The 16824-nt window shown below is 40.3% G+C and overlaps 1 protein-coding gene across 1 annotated transcript; it reads left to right on the top strand.

Annotated features, from left to right (window-relative positions):
- Window positions 1–10273: 10273 nt before the first annotated feature.
- On the top strand, window positions 10274–15408 carry LOC123447224. The gene is made up of 5 exons (XM_045123806.1): window positions 10274–10687; window positions 11609–11698; window positions 11824–13278; window positions 13879–14068; window positions 14432–15408. Exons 2-5 carry the CDS (start codon window positions 11684–11686, stop codon window positions 15061–15063), a joined length of 2292 nt encoding a protein of 763 aa, XP_044979741.1. The 5' UTR covers window positions 10274–10687; window positions 11609–11683; the 3' UTR covers window positions 15064–15408.
- The last annotated feature ends 1416 nt before the right edge of the window (window positions 15409–16824 follow it).

The following is a 16824-nucleotide window of genomic DNA, read 5'->3' as shown; positions in this document are numbered from 1 at the left end:
ATCTCGGCCCTTCCTGCGGCCCAGCTGCCGCGCGAGGCCAGGCCGCCTCGCCCGATGGCCCGCGCTAGTCGGCCTCGCCTCCAGCGCCCGGGGTGGCCCAGTTCCTCCGCCCCGACCAGGACCAGTGCCCCTCCACCGACCTGGGCCGAGCCCAGCTAGGTGAGCGCCCCCTGCTGCCCTATCCAGCGCCCGTGGCATGTTATAGCTATATATTGCTCGTTGTCGTTTTGGCCCATATAGGAATTCGGCCCGAGTAGATTTTCCTATTATCCGACGTTTTAATAATTTCAAGAATATATAGATATTCAAACAAGCATAGAAATTTAACCGAGTGTCGGATCGCGACGTGTTGTATATGTAACTTGTGTAGTTTTGCGCGCAGATTCGTAATTTGCAACTTGCATGCATGTTTGAAATAGTTTGACCCGCCGAATGCCTAGTTTTGTGTGCTGTCCCAATAGGTTATTTATTCCGTAGTATTTTTCGTGCGTGTCCGGATTGCCCATACTTCGTAGTTTAAATGCTCACGTTTTAGGGACCTTTTCCATGTATTTTTAGAGTAGTTGTTTGTATTTTTGCATGTAGGATTCCGTCGCTAGTTTGCTATACCGTGTTTAGGACATATTCCTGCATATACGTGTGGCGTTGTTTTTATTTTGCAACCCCACGTGTTATATATGTTTTCGGGGTAGAAAAATCCGTAGGATTTAACTGTGCATTTAGTTTTAGCTTTTGAGCAAGTTAGTGCACGTGATATTTTGCCATGTTGCCCTTTTTTATTTTGTGGGATTTAATCCGTGCATGATACGAAGGAGTTGTCAACTAGAGATATGCCCTTGGATGTGTAGACTAGCCTATGGTAATTTTGGTTGCAATAGAAATCCATGTTTAGGTGTGATTTGCTTTCTCTCAACTTGCTAGAAAATAGTGCTGATTTGTAGATGCTGAAATATTTCTAAGTCTGAAATATGTTATATTTTGTTGTTGTCTTTGCATGAGTTTATTTGGTGATGTGTAGCTCTTTTGAGGTCGGTGCAATGGAGTTAATTGTAGACTTTAGGATTCTCTAGCATCCTGTATATTTTCATGCCATTTGGAGTCCTGTAGCTTGTGGTTTTGCTTCTGTCAATATGCCTTCAGATCGAAAACTGCACTTTCATAAACTGTGGTTTTCACGAAGTCTGAAACAGTGTGTGAGATGCCATTTTGTGACTTCTTTTCCCAGTGATCCATGCTTCCATGCTAGGTGTTATTAGTTGTATGTTGTAGGGCTTCTTTCCCTCTATCGTCTCATGCGTTGGTTGAGCATATTGGATTTGTGTAGCTCGTAGTTGTGGGGCGTAGACAATGCTATGTGGCTGATTTTGGCAGATTGTAGTGATTTCTTGTTTAGCTCGTAGTTGTTGAACCGTTGCTCCGTTTTGATTGTGTCATATATAAAACTTGCTTAGAATCTTGTGTAGTTTCATATTATCTTGCTGCTTGTGTGTTTTGAAATGCTTGTGACTGTTGTTGCACACATTTTGCATTCATGACATCATATCTTGCGGTGTTCGTATCTTTTGAACCGTAGCTCCGTTGGAGATGTTCTCTATGTGTAAATTGATTGAAATGACGCGTAGAATAACGTGAACCTATTTATTTTGCTATTTAACAAACATTTAAACATGTTAGTTCAGATCTGGACAGAATTGTAAATTAACATGTGAGGTCGTTCCGGAGGTGCTATATGTCATTTCCGACCTCATTTAAAATGCCTAGATAGATATTTTAATTACGCTTCACCTCTTGCCATGTTTAACCATATTTAATATTGCCGAGTACCTAATCGGGATAGAACTAAATAATCCGTATGTGGAGTTTCGTCAATATGCAACTCGTTGCATATTGAACTTCACTTAATGTGTCTCGATAGAGTTCCGCAAGCGTGTCGGAAAGTGAGGACCCGTTCGACTACATCGGTTCGTCTGCTTCGCATAGTCGTTCTTCTTCCAAGCGGGATCTCAGGCAAGATGACCATTTCCGCAGATACCATTACTATCATTGCCTTGCTAGTTTTACCTTTTCTATCGATTATGTCTCGTTGCCTACCACATGTTAAATATTAGCCTCTCAACATTGCCATGAAAACCTTCAACCTGTTCACAACCTAGCAAACCACTTATTGGCTATGTTACCGCTTGCTTAACCATGTGTTAGCGTTGCTAGTTGCAGGTGCAGTTGCTTCCATGTGATAACATGGGTTCCTTGTTATATCATCCTATTAATTGTTATTTAATTTAATGCACCTATATACCTGGTAAAAGGTGGAAGGCTTGGCCTTTCTAGCATGGTGTTTTGTTTCACCTTTGCCCCCTTAGTTTCGGCTACCGGTGTTATGTTCCATATTTGAGGGCTCCTAACACGATCGGGGTTGTTATGAGGACCCCCTTGATAATTTGTTTTAGATTAAAGCTGGTCTGGCAAGGCCCAACATTGGTACTACATTTGCCCAACATAATAATTCTGTTAATACTGAAAGCATAGGGCGTCATGAACCCGAGGAGTAATTCTACATAATACAGGGAGGGCCAGTGCTGATGGTGCTGGTCCAACACAGAGCAGGTTACTAACGCTATCCGGGGTAACTCGGCGTTTGGCGTGGTAACCATCGCTCATCTGTCGTGTCCTGAGAACGAGATACGCGGCTCCTATCGGGGCGGCCTTGCTGGATTAGTTTTACCTTTGACGAATGTCTTGTGCATCGGGATTCCGGTGATGCTTTGGGTAATCTCAGAGTTGAGGTTTTCCACTAAGGAGTCCGACGAGATCGCGAGTTTCGTGATCGAGGATTTCTATGCGACTTGTGGTAATTTGTGATGGATTAGTTGGAGCACCCCTGCAGGGTTAAATCTTTCGGAAAGTCGTGCCCGCAGTTATGTGGCAACGTGGAAACTTTGTTTAACACTGGTTCTAGATAACTTGAAGTTAACTTAATTAAAAATATGCCAACTGAGTGTGTAACCGTGACTGTCTCTTTCGTGAGCTCCTTCTCCGATCGAGGACACGGTGGGGTTATGTTTGACGTAAGTAGGTGCTCATGATAATTCATTTGATCAATAGTAGTTCACGTCCGTTTTGCGTAGATCATCCCCCTCTTATTTCTTGTACTCGTAAGTTGGCCACCTTATATATTGCTTCGTCGCTTGCTGCAGCCTCACCACTTAACCTTACCTCACCTATTAAGCTCTGCTAGTCTTCATACCTTTGGGAATGAGATTGCTGAGTCCCCTGTGGCTCATAGATTACTACAACACTAGTTGCAGGTACAGGTAAAGGTAGTTGACGCGAGCGCGTTGATTGTTCATTTGGAGTTGCTTATTCTTCTTCTTCATCGATCTAGGATGGCTTCCAGGCCGACAGCCTGGGATAGCAAGGATGGACGTCGTTTTCTTTTCTCGTTTGTTTTCGTCCGTAGTCGGACCCTGCTCTTCTTCATGATGTTTAAGTAATGTACTGATGTGACTCTGATGTAGCTTGTGGCAAGTGTAAGCCAATTCCATATATCTCTTCTTTTCAGTACATGTACTTGTAACGATATCCATTCTTGCGAAACGACGAGATGCGCTTCTACACCTGACGAAGACCTCGTGCCAAATTGAGGATAGGATCGCATCTTGGGCGTTACACTTTGTAACAGATGAGTTCTCGTTCGAAACCCTGATACTTCGAGAGAGATTATCCGTTTTGTACACGAAGTGCATCCAGTTTTTGTCGTAACCCTCTCAACTTTTTAGCACATGCTATGCGGGTGAAATGATGATACCATGCCAACTTTGAACATTTTCAGAGTTCATTTGTAGTGCTTTTCAATTTGAGGGTCAACTAGCTCAAAAAATGAGTAAATGCACGAAAAATACCAAATGAAGTCAGAAATTGTTGAAAATTTGTGATGTGCCTTTGAATGATGCATTTTGAACACACGAAAAGTATGGAGTTCAAATAAGTTCAAAAAAATGAAATCCCTTTGTAATAGATGAGTTCTCGTTCGAAACCCTGATACTTCGAGAGAGATTGTCCGTTTTGTACACGAAGTGCATCCAGTTTTTGTCGCAACCCTCTCAACTTTTTAGCACATGCTATGTGGGTGAAATGACGATGCCATGCCAACTATGAACATTTTCAGAGTTCATTTGTAGTGCTTTTCAATTTCAGGGTCAACCAGCTCAAAACAAAATAAGTAAATGCACGAAAAATACCAAATGAAGTCAGAAATTGTTGAAAATTTGTGATGTGCCTTTGAATGGTTCATTTTGAACACACAATAAGTATGGAGTTCAAATAAGTTCAAAAAATGAAATCCCTTTGTGACAGATGAGTTCTCGTTCGAAACCGTGATACTTCGAGAGAGATTGTCCGTTTTGTACACGAAGTTTATCCAGTTTTTGTCGTAACCCTCTCAACTTTTTAGCACATTCTATGTGGGTGAAATGATGATACCATGCCAACTTTGAACATTTTCAGAGTTCATTTGTAGTGCTTTTCAATTTCAGGATCAACTAGTACAAAAAAATAAGTAAATGCACGAGAAATACCAAGTGAAGTCAGAAATTGTTGAAATATTGTGATTTGCCTTTGAATGGTGCATTTTAAACACACAAAAAGTATGGAGTTCAAATAAGTTCAAAAAATGAAATCCCTTTGTAACAAGTGAGTTCTCGTTCGAAACCCTCATACTTCGAGAGAGATTGTCCGTTTTGTACACGAAGTGCATCCAGTTTTTATCGTAACCCTCTCAACTTTTTAGCACATGCTATGTGGGTGAAATGATGATACCATGCCAACTTTGAACATTTTCAGAGTTCATTTGTAGTGCTTTTCAATTTTAGGGTCAACTAGCTCAAAAAAATAAGTAAGTGCACGAAAAATACCAAATGAAGTCAGAAATTGTTGAAAATTTATGATGTGTCTTTAATTGGTGCATTTTTAACACACAAAAAGTATGGAATTCAAATAACTTCAAAAAATGATATCCCTTTGTAACAGATGAGTTCTCGTTCGAAACCCTGATACTTCGAGAGAGAATTGTCCGTTTTGTACACGAACTGCAACCAGTTTTTATCGTAACCCTCTCAACTTTTTAGCACATTCTATGTGGGTGAAATGATGATACCATGACAACTTTGAACATTTTCAGAGTTCATTTGTAGTGCTTTTCAATTTCAGGGTTAACTAGCTCAAAAAATAAGTAAATGCACGAAAAAAATACCAAATGAAGTCAGAAATCGTTGAAATTTTGTGATGTGTCTTTGAATGGTGCATTTTGAACACACAAAAAGTATGGAGTTCAAATAAGTTTAAAAAAATGAAATCCCTTTATAACATATGAGTTCTCGTTCGAAACCCTTGTACTTCGAGAGAGATTGTCCGTTTTGTACACGAAGTGCATCTAGTTTTTGTCGTAACCCTCTCAATTTCAGGGTCAACTAGCTTAAAAAAAGTAAATGCACGAAAAATACCAAATGAAGTCATAAATTGTTGAAAATTTGTGAAAATATTTAATAGAAAACAAAAAAAGAGTCAGATAAAAAGAATCAACTAAAACATTAACTAAAATGAATGAATTAAAAATAATCAACTAAAATTATCAAAGTGCTTATTTGTTAAAAATAATTAAGTAAAACATTAACTAAAAAGAAACAAAAAAAATCAACTCAAAAGAATTTTCATAAAGTTTTTTGGTTAAAATCTTTAATAGAAAACTAAAATTGAAGAGAAAAAAATCTTTAATAGCAAAAAATGAAAGTAAAGTTTTTCACAAATTTTAAATAATTAAAATTTTAAAACTAAATATTTCGGTGTAAGTAGAAAAAAACAAAATAATTAAAGCAAAGAACAAAACAAAAATAATGGAAAAAATTGAAACTATATGAGAATTTATAGAGAAAATTCAAGCTAAATTCAAAGTGACCTCACTTTGAATTTATGTTGAATTTTGTCTATAATTTCACATATATTTTCAATTTTTAAATTTACAGTGCGTTTAGGCCCGTAAGCCTGCTTTGGAGAGGAGCTCGACACTGTTGGGACAATGGGGCTTATAAACCAGTCGCGGCTCCTCTCGACAAGCGAGGTGCGACTAAACTTTGGAATGCCGCCAGCCCAAGATCTTTAGTCCCGGTTCGTGGCTCGAACCGGGACTAAAGACCACCTTTAGTCCCGGGTCGAGCCACGACCCGTCTTTAGTCCCGGGTCGTGGCTCGGCCCGGGACCAAAGCTCCGCCTATATAGGCGGTAGTTGGAAATTTGTGATGTCCAAATCGCGGTTTCCAGCTCTTCTTCCTCCTCTCGCGCGCGACGCGGACGAAACCCTCGATGCTGACTCTTCCCTCACGCCGTCGCCGTCTCCGCGCTCCTCCCCGCCGCCGTCAATGTCGTCGTTGTCGCCGCCGCCTCCCTCGCCGTCGCCGCCGCCCCTCCCCTCCCATGGTAAGCCCCTTCCTCTCTCCCGCTCTGGTAAGCCGGCCGGCCCCCTCGCTCCCCATCCCGCTCCGGTAAGCCCACTCCCTCCAGGTGCCGCCGCCCCCTCCCCTCCCGCTCTAGGCACCCCAAGGCTGCTGTCATTTAGATTTTAGGGCCATCAGTTCAAGCTAGAACAAATTGAAATAATGGAAATTGAGATGCATATGTTAATAAGAAAATCAAGATGTATATGTTTGTTGAAGATCTTTTGATGGGCTAACTAGAAAGAAGGAAAAAAATCCTGTTTGTAAATTTCATGTAAGTAGGCACATTAGGTTTGAATTAGACAACAAATGATTTCAAACAACTTATTTAAATTTTGGAGAGCAAAAAAGGGCACATACATATTTCACCAACCTACAAATATATCATTTTGTTGGTGTTAATATAATGCATAAAACAGTAGTTAGTTTCTCACTTTTGCTTGCTAAATTGTGTTAAGTTTTGTCGGAATGTCCGAGTGGCCTAGCTAGCTATGTTTATATATATATATAGATGTTCAATTCTTTCGATATATAGATTGTTCAATATAATGCATAAAATCCTGTTTTTACACACATTTACCACATTAAAACAGGAAAAGTCTGACCATGGATATTGGGAGTGTGAATATTGCGGAGACTGTCGGGGTATGTGCGACACGCCTCACCTGCGAGACGGTAGGTTCTTCAGCATGAAGCTTGACGAGAATGGAGATATGTTCCTCCCTTGCCATGCAAGAAGATATGTGTTGGAGAGGCTCGGTTTCGGAGACCATGAGAGAATTGAGACGAGAAGCGCTAACCTGAGGACTATACATGGTCACACATTTGATATCAAAGTATTTAATTCAGTTTTTCAAACATAATTTGGGTGCCCAAAGTGGGAAGATCTTTGCAAGGCATATGGATTTCAGCAGGGTATGGAAATCACCTTCGATCTTCGTCCTGAAGATAATATGCCAGGCACCATCGACATTTTGGTGGTTGTCGATGATATGCTTCCTGTTTTACCTCCATGTGAGTTTCTCAACCATATTTGTCAAGTAATTTGCATTTATATTTAGAAATAGTTGGTGTCAACCTGTTTTTCTCTCTATTTATTTTCCAATTGAATTTGAAGTTTTTAGCAAGTTATACACATATTATTGTAAATATTCATCGCAAAAGTTGATCTAATTGTTTGATCCTGAAAATAACTACACACAGAGGTTTAGATTTCTTACAAGAATTGTATTATGTAGTAAGAGAGTCCTCTCGCAATTTACATATCATGTGGTGTTTAATACCATAATTAAGTTTGCAGGTGTATGGACTCTTAGGCTTAAGAGAATAATTAGTTGCCGGACCAATAGTGAATCATGAAATTGTCCTTTGAATGATCGTAGCACATGTGGTCGTTTTGAATGGTTCAATGCCCACATTGTGTGGAACTGTTTAGAGCTCAAGGTGTACTATTGATCAAGAAAATAATGTTTAAATTAATATACAATGGACAGATCTACAAAAATAATATTATTACTAGTACAATATATACTCCAGTTTGGTACAAGATAGGCTCATATGCAAATAATAAATAGTAGTACAATAGAAGATAGGCTAACAAACCCATATACTAATGAATGTCTAGACATCGGAAAACTGCTCCTTGGTAATTATACATCTTATCTGATCTATATTTACTAAGCCAAAGCATCTTTCAAGTCGTCATGGTAATCCAAGGACACCATTCCAAAAAAAAGGAATTAAAATTTCTAATAGATTTAAAGAAATCCATTTATGCTCTCGATATATGTGCCTACAATCCAAAACAAATACATGTCCGAATTCAAATACACATAGAGACACAACAAAGACAAATTTAGGTCTGAATAATGTCATTTTAGTTGTTGTCTTTTTCTGATACTATTCATGTTGGAATTTTTTTTGTTTCTCTATGTTTATTACAAAATTAAATTTGATGTTTTAACAAGTTATACTCATATCTTGTGGACATTTACAAAATTTTTAAGTATTTTTGAAACATTAAATTATTACAAAATTTGGGTGGTTGTCGATGATATGCTTCCTGTTTTACCTTCATGTGAGTTTCTCAACCATATTTGTCAAGTAATTTGCATTTATATTTAGAAATAGTTGATGTTCATCCATATTTTGTTAAATTATAATTTACAGCTTATTTGTTGCTTCGACTGAATTACGGAAATTAATTGACACGACACACTACACGTATGGATCACATCTAACTTGCGAGGAGAAGGATGTTCTTCTTCACTTTCTTGTTGCTGGTGTTCTGGTTTCTAGGGATACCTTCCCGTATAATTTTGGAATTGGTCAAATTATACATTTTACATGCCACTGGTGCATAGGTTGAGGCCGGATGACATTCGCCGAAATATCTTGGTAAGAGTTTCCTAAGTAGGGTACGCTCTACTATTGCATAAATGGTGTTGATTACATTGCTAACTAGGTTATTATTATGTTCTTCAACAGCAACTGTCACATGATGTAGTGCCTCTGATTATGCTCCCAGAAGGTCAAATGAAAATTAGAAGCCCGCTGAGGGCTGAGTTCGATGCTCCATACTCGAGTAACCTCAAATCAAGATAAAAAAGGCTCCAAATTGAAGCATGGAGAGAAATAAAGAAGGTTCGCAAGCCACAAGCCGGAGACCGTTGGATCTCTGTGATTCATCATGGAGACATATGTGTTATTCTGTTTTATGAAATTATATCTATGAGCGAGGACTAGGTCTTATGAGAGACAAGTTATTCTGGTTTATATGATTACTTGACATGATCAATTATGATGCATGCATATGATGACTATATATTATGATGTTTCTATGTTTTATTTTATGTGTATCATATGACAACTTGGTATATGATTAAAATGATGATGAGTTGTTAGATGATCGATTAGAATACTATTGCCATTCGATGAAAATGATATGAAATAATGTAGTGTAAAAAAGATGCATATATGTGCATGTAACTCGTGGCTACATTTTGTAAATATGTTCGAGAAAGCACGACGTATGAGACGGGGTAATATATTCGTGACGATGTGCAATATATATGTAACAAATAAATGGGAAAATAGGGAACAGCAAAATAGCCCATCCAATTTAGTGCAAAACCCTAAACCCAATAATTACTCAAAACAAAAAACAAAAACAACGATTACGAACCGGGACTAATACCCCTCCCCTCCTCGCTCCCAGCCCCGCCACGTGGAAGGCTATTAGTCCCGGTTTAGGGCCGAACCGGGGCTAGCATTAGTCCCGGTTGATTACTAACGGCCCAACCAAACCCGGCCTAAAAGCCTTTTTTCTACTAATGACTGCACCAAGACAAAAAAAAGCTTCAACAACTTCAAAGTTGTCTTCAACTCCGATCAACAACCAAGTTCCCTAAGCACCATCAGGAAAGCTGTACGCAAACAATTAAAGCAGTGGATGACCTCATGGCGTGCAAGCAATATACATGTACACCAGCTCATGAAGCCTGCACCGACTTGCCGCAAGGCCGAGACCCTAGCCAAGAACGAGAGACCAGCCACGTACGGCACCTCTGGCGCCGTCCTGGGAAAGAGCCGCCGCGAAAATCACACGTCTTGTTCCTTCTTTTTCTCTTCTTTCTTTGCATGGTATCGGTTGGGATCCACAGTAACACGGTGCAGTCATCGGTATCCTTTGAGAGAGAGATTGACGGGGATCTGTGTACGCGGCCACGTGACGTTAGTAAATTCCGGCTCGGCCGTAGCATTTAATTAGTTCATCTAACGCCGCCAATTAAATTCCTGATCCGTCCAGTACCATTCGGCCTTCAGGTCCCGCGCCGCGCCGTTGCGCTGCTCGTCCTCCTCCTCCTCTCCCCAAATCCAACCGAGATAGGGAAAAAAGAAGCACCGGAGACGAGAGACAAGGAGCTGCGTCGCCGAGGCGATTCCTCCCGGAAGCCCGCGCGCATTTTCCCCCAGAAAGATCTCGCCTTGCTCCCCCACGCCGCGCCATTTCCCCCGTCTCCGGCGGCGACCGTCGTCTGGGCAACCGTTCGTCGCGGCGGCGGCTTTGGTTTTTTCTTTTCGGGGGCGTTTCTTTGGTGGCTGGCCGAGCCATTGCTCTGTGGCCACCGCGGTGCCGCGAGGAAGCCCCGCGTCCGGTTAGGAGCGAATCTGCTTTGGGGCTTCTCAGATCTGAAACTGAGGTGAGTGAGGACTTTGGGCTTTGATTATTTGTTAACAAAACTCGTTTCTCTCTCAAATATCCATTCACAGCAACTGACAGTCGCTCTTTCTGAAAATTACTACTGTATTCTCCAACGATGTACTAGTACTCCATTTCAAGATCGATCTAGAGCCACGCACACAACACCCAACAAAGAGCAATTGCACTTGATAAGCTCACAAGCCACACACACGCCTAGTTTAATCTGTCCAGTTTAGAACCGTTGTTTTCTCCGGCGCATTAATCTATTTCCTCAGAGAATGCCGCTTTCTCGTAAAGAGGCTTTCTGATGCCGCACCTGGAAAGGTATATTCAGTATCTATATCTAGTTCAGCACTTTTACCCCCTTTTTGTCTTGCTTTACTTACGTACGGTCTATACTGTCGTTTTTAGTGTCCCTCGCCTACAAGACAACATCACAATGTTGGAGTTTGTATATGTCTTTTGGAGTTGAGTTGTTAGTATGTCATAATTTGACGTACTGGCTTTTTAATTGATTCCTTTACGCAAATAATATCTCTTCATATATACAGATCTACTCTGCATGCTGTATATAGCCTATGTTTGCGCCGCCTTACTGTGCTTTCTCACCATGCTCCAAGCGCAGAGTTATGTCGTTGCGTTTGTGTAGTATAGTCTGAGTTCTGACATGGCATTGGGGAGCAATGGGAAGCTCGGAGATAGATGACGAGTAGATTTCCTAATTAAGTAAGTTGATAATATCGATTTCACGGTGACGACAAGTTTCTAGTCACATTTAGGATTTGTTTAATGCAGAAAAATCAAAGACTTCGAGTGCCACTATGTGTTAGTTTTATCTCTCCATCTTTTGTGCATTCTTTAAATCTTCGTTAAAGGTATAATTATCAGATTTTTTCACATGTTCCATGTATATATGCAGGCACAAAGCACTTGACTTGCGACGAATATCAGAATCTCTCCTCTTAGTTGATTTTCCATATAGTCACTCTTCAAGATGGAACAGATTTCAGTGAGTTACTTCCTTCTGTTCATTAAAATTCTCTTGATACTGAATGGTTCCATAGTTATATCTTGTGAACAACCAAATTCTGAAGTACTTTTTTTTTTCCTTTTTATCTTGGAAATTGTCTATAGCTTGGGCATCGATATAAGGAGTGCAAGCCACAAAGGATTAGCAGCTGTCCAGCCAAACTACTTGTTGGGAAGGATGTACTGAAAGAATTGGAGGAAAGACGGTCATCCCCCAGTGTGGTAGCAAAACTAATGGGAATTGACGTATTGCCACCTACTTTTGTAGCCCATAGAAGACATCAGCAGTTCAAGGATGTCTTTGAAGTGTCGGAGGAGCTACCGGAGACTTCCACAAAAGAGATGCCATATCATTGCCCTAAAGGGCTGCCAAGCTTGAAGAGGAGCGCAATGAAGTTTAAAAAGCTTATGCCGTCAAAGTCTCCCTATTGTGATGGAACATTTGATAATGACGTGGGTTTAGATCGCTTGAACCCACTTGAAATAGACAATCCTTTGTTTGAGAAGTACCCCCGCAATGTGAATTATTCCCCAAATAATCAGCATCAGAAAGATACTGCAGGCACTTTCTGGAAGTATCCTGTGGGTTTAGCTAATTCCTCACTTAAAGATATAAAAAAACTGTCGAGAGGGAATTACGGAGATTTCAACAACATTGTTGTTCTGGAGCCTGGCTTGGGAAACAGCCATGATCCAGAGAACTCTTTTTCCATGCCGTTGCTCTCTCATGACAGTTGGAATTCCAGGAGAGATAGGAAGAAGAAGCTGGCTGAGTCTGTTGTGATGAGCAATGAGAGAGTTTCAGAACATCTTTTAGATACTGTTAATGTGGCTAGAATAAAAAGAGAAAGATACTCAAAGGGAGAGGAGCCATCATTTGATCAATTCAACGTCGTAGATATGAATAGCACCGGATCATTTCAGATGTATTCTGGCGGTGACATTAACTCCAGGCAAAACAACAAGTCATCGACAAGTAGCTTACCTTGGAAATATGATGAAGGTGATGTCAGATCGAGAACTCTTGCACAGATGTTTGCTTTATCTGATTCAGAGAGGGTAAAGAAAAATTTGAACCCGCATGCTCAGATTCAACACAATAAACCTGACCAGGGCAAAGGCCAGAACAAGGAAGGATGCTATATAGTTTTACCAAAGCATGGAACTCCACTGTCTCTTCACACCTCATTGGACAGGAGTTCTTCCAGCGAAGGGTCTCCTAACAGTGAAATTTTCCCAAATCCTTCAGTTAGTTACAACAATGGCAAGGTTTCCTTTGATTCTTTTCTGTCCAAACGAAGGCTCAAGCAAATTGCCAGCGGGAGGCAAAATAACTTAAGGAATGCTTCTGCTGTAAAAAGTCTTGCCTTGGAGCAGCGGAGACCTGCTTCTCCTTCTCTTGATGATTCCAGCTGTCATTCATGGCGTCTATCTGATAATGTTTCAACTTCAGACTGCACAAATGAGAGAGTATTGTTCGCGACAGATGAGGGCTTAATCCACGAGCCTGCTGAAACTGTGCCTTCTACGTTTCAATTGCAATTACCTAGGGAACAGAAGGTCTGAACTTTTTGCGCCATGAATTTAGCAAAGTAGAACTATCATAATATTCTTGCATGTTGCATACTGTTCTGTTGTTTCAATTAATCAAGAATGAAATAGGGAAAAAGTTCTACTGTTAACATAGAAATATTCCAATTCCTCTGCAATAATAAGTTTTCAGCTGCTGCTTTGAATCATACCCTCTTTCATAATTTTCTTATTATCACGAGGATGGTGTTTCTTCTGTCCTTAGAAAACAAAATCAAGTGTTTTCTGACAAGATAAAAGAACTCTGTGAACTCATTCACTCACTCAGAATCATTGTAACGAGACTGTTTCAGTTATTGATCCTGCATTGTACACAATTCATGATATTTTGGCTTTAACATTAATATGTTTCCTAAGTTCTTTTTTTATGGTATCATATGTACATTGTTCCACTGTAGTAGAACACTTGTTATCATATTTAAACTTCATTATTTTCTCCACTAACTATGTAGACTGTAATGCAACTTTCAGCTGTTGACAACTTTAGAGTATTAAATCCCCTTCATGCTGATACCATGAAGCTTAAGTTTATGGTGTACAGCTCTTCAAGTCGTTTCCCTATCTTTTTAGGTTTCAGCAACGCCTTTGCAGTGTCATGGCTATGAATCCGTATCTATTTCTAATCATGATGATCTGGCAAAGTCTCGTAAAGGATTGGAAGAGTTTGAGCAGCCGAGCCCAGTGTCCATTCTACAGCCCCCAACTGATGAAGACAGTTGCTGTTCTGGATTCTTCAAGAATGACTTGCAAGACATGCCCAGTAAGACATTCATTTGTCCCTTTACAACAATATACAAGGCTGTAGTGCATATATAGACTAGTGCCTGTGTGTTTTTATACATTGCCAGCTCTCCTAAACTGCAAAGTTATACAAACAATCATTAAATGAAGCTAAATATTTACGACACCGCATCTGATAAACATTATTGCTAACTCACACATTGCAACATGCCATTCAAACAAAGAATGTAGGTGCATAATTCAGTTGAGTTTTAAATCACTCTTTCTTTAGTATGCTAAAAAGGTGAGGAGTGCAGCGATTTACGTGAACTGCACAAAATATATGTTTACAAATTTTTTGCATCATGCATTTCATTAACTGGAATTTCTTTATTGACCTCAGATGTGGAGACAAGAATAGACCATCGTCGATTCCGAGATGAACCTGAAGTTTCTTCCATGTCGAGTGATGATGGCAATGATTCTTCTTACAAATCTATGGAAGCATTTCTGGTTGAGGAGGACAGGGACTTCTCATATCTCCTTGATATTCTTATAAGCTCTGGTATGATAGTTTCAACTGACTGGCAGCTCTTGTGCAAGTCATGGCACTCATCTAGTTTCCCTGTTGCTCCCCAAGTCTTTGAGAGGCTTGAGAGCAAGTACACCAAAATCACTTCATGGCCAAAGCCAGAGAGGAGACTCATGTTTGATCTTGCAAATTCCGTTCTCTCCGACGTCCTTGCACCTTGCACCAGTATACACCCATGGCTGATGACTTCTACCAGACAGTGCATGCCTATCTGGGGCCCTGAAGGGCCTGTGGAGAAGGTTTGGCAAATGATGGTCAGGCAGCAGGAGGAGCTGGCGATAGGGCATCCTGATGACAAGGTTCTGGATCCAAACTGGCTGGAACTTGGTGATGACATATATACAGTGGGCAACCAGATAGCCACCATGTTACATGCTGACCTCTTGGAAGAAGTCATATTGGAATTCCTCTCACTCTCAGGGTCGGTCGCTGCATGTATGTAGATCAAATTGACAAAATTCAGTCTATCGCAACAGAGTACAGTGACAAGTCTGAGTTAGCTTTTCCATGAAGAACAATCTTCAAGCGTAAATGCTGTAACGGATGTAAGGCTTGCTGATACAGACAGACGCGACATTTTTTCTTGCCTATGATATAATTATGCATGTCGCTAGATACTGGAGAATTTCTGCCCATGAAGAATTTAAAGTGGAATTCCTTACTGCTGAACTCTCTGGTTTTTGTAACAATATAGATTGCCCATTATATGTGGGAGGGGATTTCAATATCCTAAGACATGCTGGTGACAAAAATAAGAAAGCAGTATCCTACTGGGTCACTTTTCTGAACTTTTTAACTCTATCATCAATACTTTTTGTTTGAGAGAAGTAGATAGGAACTGTGGCCTTTTTTACTTGGTCCAATAAACAGCAAAACCCCACTCTTGAGAAACTGGACAGAATTCTTATGTCTAGCTCTTGGGGAAGGGATTTTCCTTTTACTTTTTGTTAGGAAATTGGTCAACAAAATTTCAGACCACTGTTCCCTGCTACTTAACACTGATGATATTATTCATGCTCCTGGGCATACATGAGAATATAGATTTGATTTGAATTGGTTGGAACATCCTGACTTTCCTTCCCTGGTTGCAAACATATGGTGGAAACATGTGAATTCCGGAGACCCTATTGATATTTTAAATTTGAAACCAAAATATTTAAGAAAAAATTCAATGGGTGGGGGTCTAATTCCTTTGGGAATGCTATAAAAGGAAGGAGAAGTCTAAGAGAAGAGCTAAATCATTTAGAAAAAAAGAGCATAGGGGTAATTAATTTTGTGCCCCTAGTGTGTCCCATTCGTCAGTTTTACACCTAGTTTTCAAAAACCTTCGGTTCTGCCCAAGCCACTCGACAGATTGTTTTGAATGAAACGTTGCACGTCAGCCGGCTCACCAGTGTAGTTACACATCAAGTCGCCCCTTAAACTAAAGGGTTGGATCTGCCATCTTATCCAGCACTCGATCAAGTCGATTCCATGAGGCCATGAGCGTTTAAAGCTCTTAATCTCAAAAGTATGGGCGCCAATTGTTTATTCTCTTCATCAATTGGCCATCCCGAAAATTCACTTGTGGCACTAAGACACTCCAGTCTGTAACCCGACAAGGGATTCTGGCCCTGAGGAGCAGTGTTCTTGCAATAAAACCAAGTTTTATTCCAGCCCTTGGGATGACTCGCCAGTTTTGTTTCAGGAAAGGCACTATTCTTCCTTTTTTGGATAGAAATTCCACCAAGTTCTATACTGGGGCCAATTTTTTTTTACTTCAGTCTGATTGTTGATATAGAAGAATTCCCAAAAAAGAGTGACGTTTGGCTCAATTTGAAGATATACTTCACAAAGGACTTGAAATTAGCAAATGTTGGTCATGGAATTAGGGCCAATATCCTGTGGCCTAAGATTGAAAAAATTGAGCAGGTCTCCGAAGAACTTTGACCGGGCGGTCGAAAGCCTCTCTGCACGTGATCCGTAAAAACGATAACTTCCCCTTGATCAGGTTGAGGGAAAGATTCTTCTTCAGGTGTCCGACAGTCGATTTCAGCTTGAGCCGACAGAAGACCTTAACTTACAAGGTTCTCTAGCGTGAGTACTGACACTTGCGATCTGACCTAGCCACAGGCTTTTCTGTTCTTCGGCGCCATTAAAAATTCTCACAAAGATTTACTGAAAATCAAGAGATTAAATAAATAAGCCAGACATACAGATAAGTC

Source organism: Hordeum vulgare, chromosome 4H, assembly GCF_904849725.1.
Source record: "Hordeum vulgare subsp. vulgare chromosome 4H, MorexV3_pseudomolecules_assembly, whole genome shotgun sequence".
NCBI lineage: Eukaryota > Viridiplantae > Streptophyta > Magnoliopsida > Poales > Poaceae > Hordeum > Hordeum vulgare.
The sequence above is the reverse complement of the archived record's forward strand: the minus strand, read 5'-3'. Positions and strand labels throughout refer to the sequence as shown.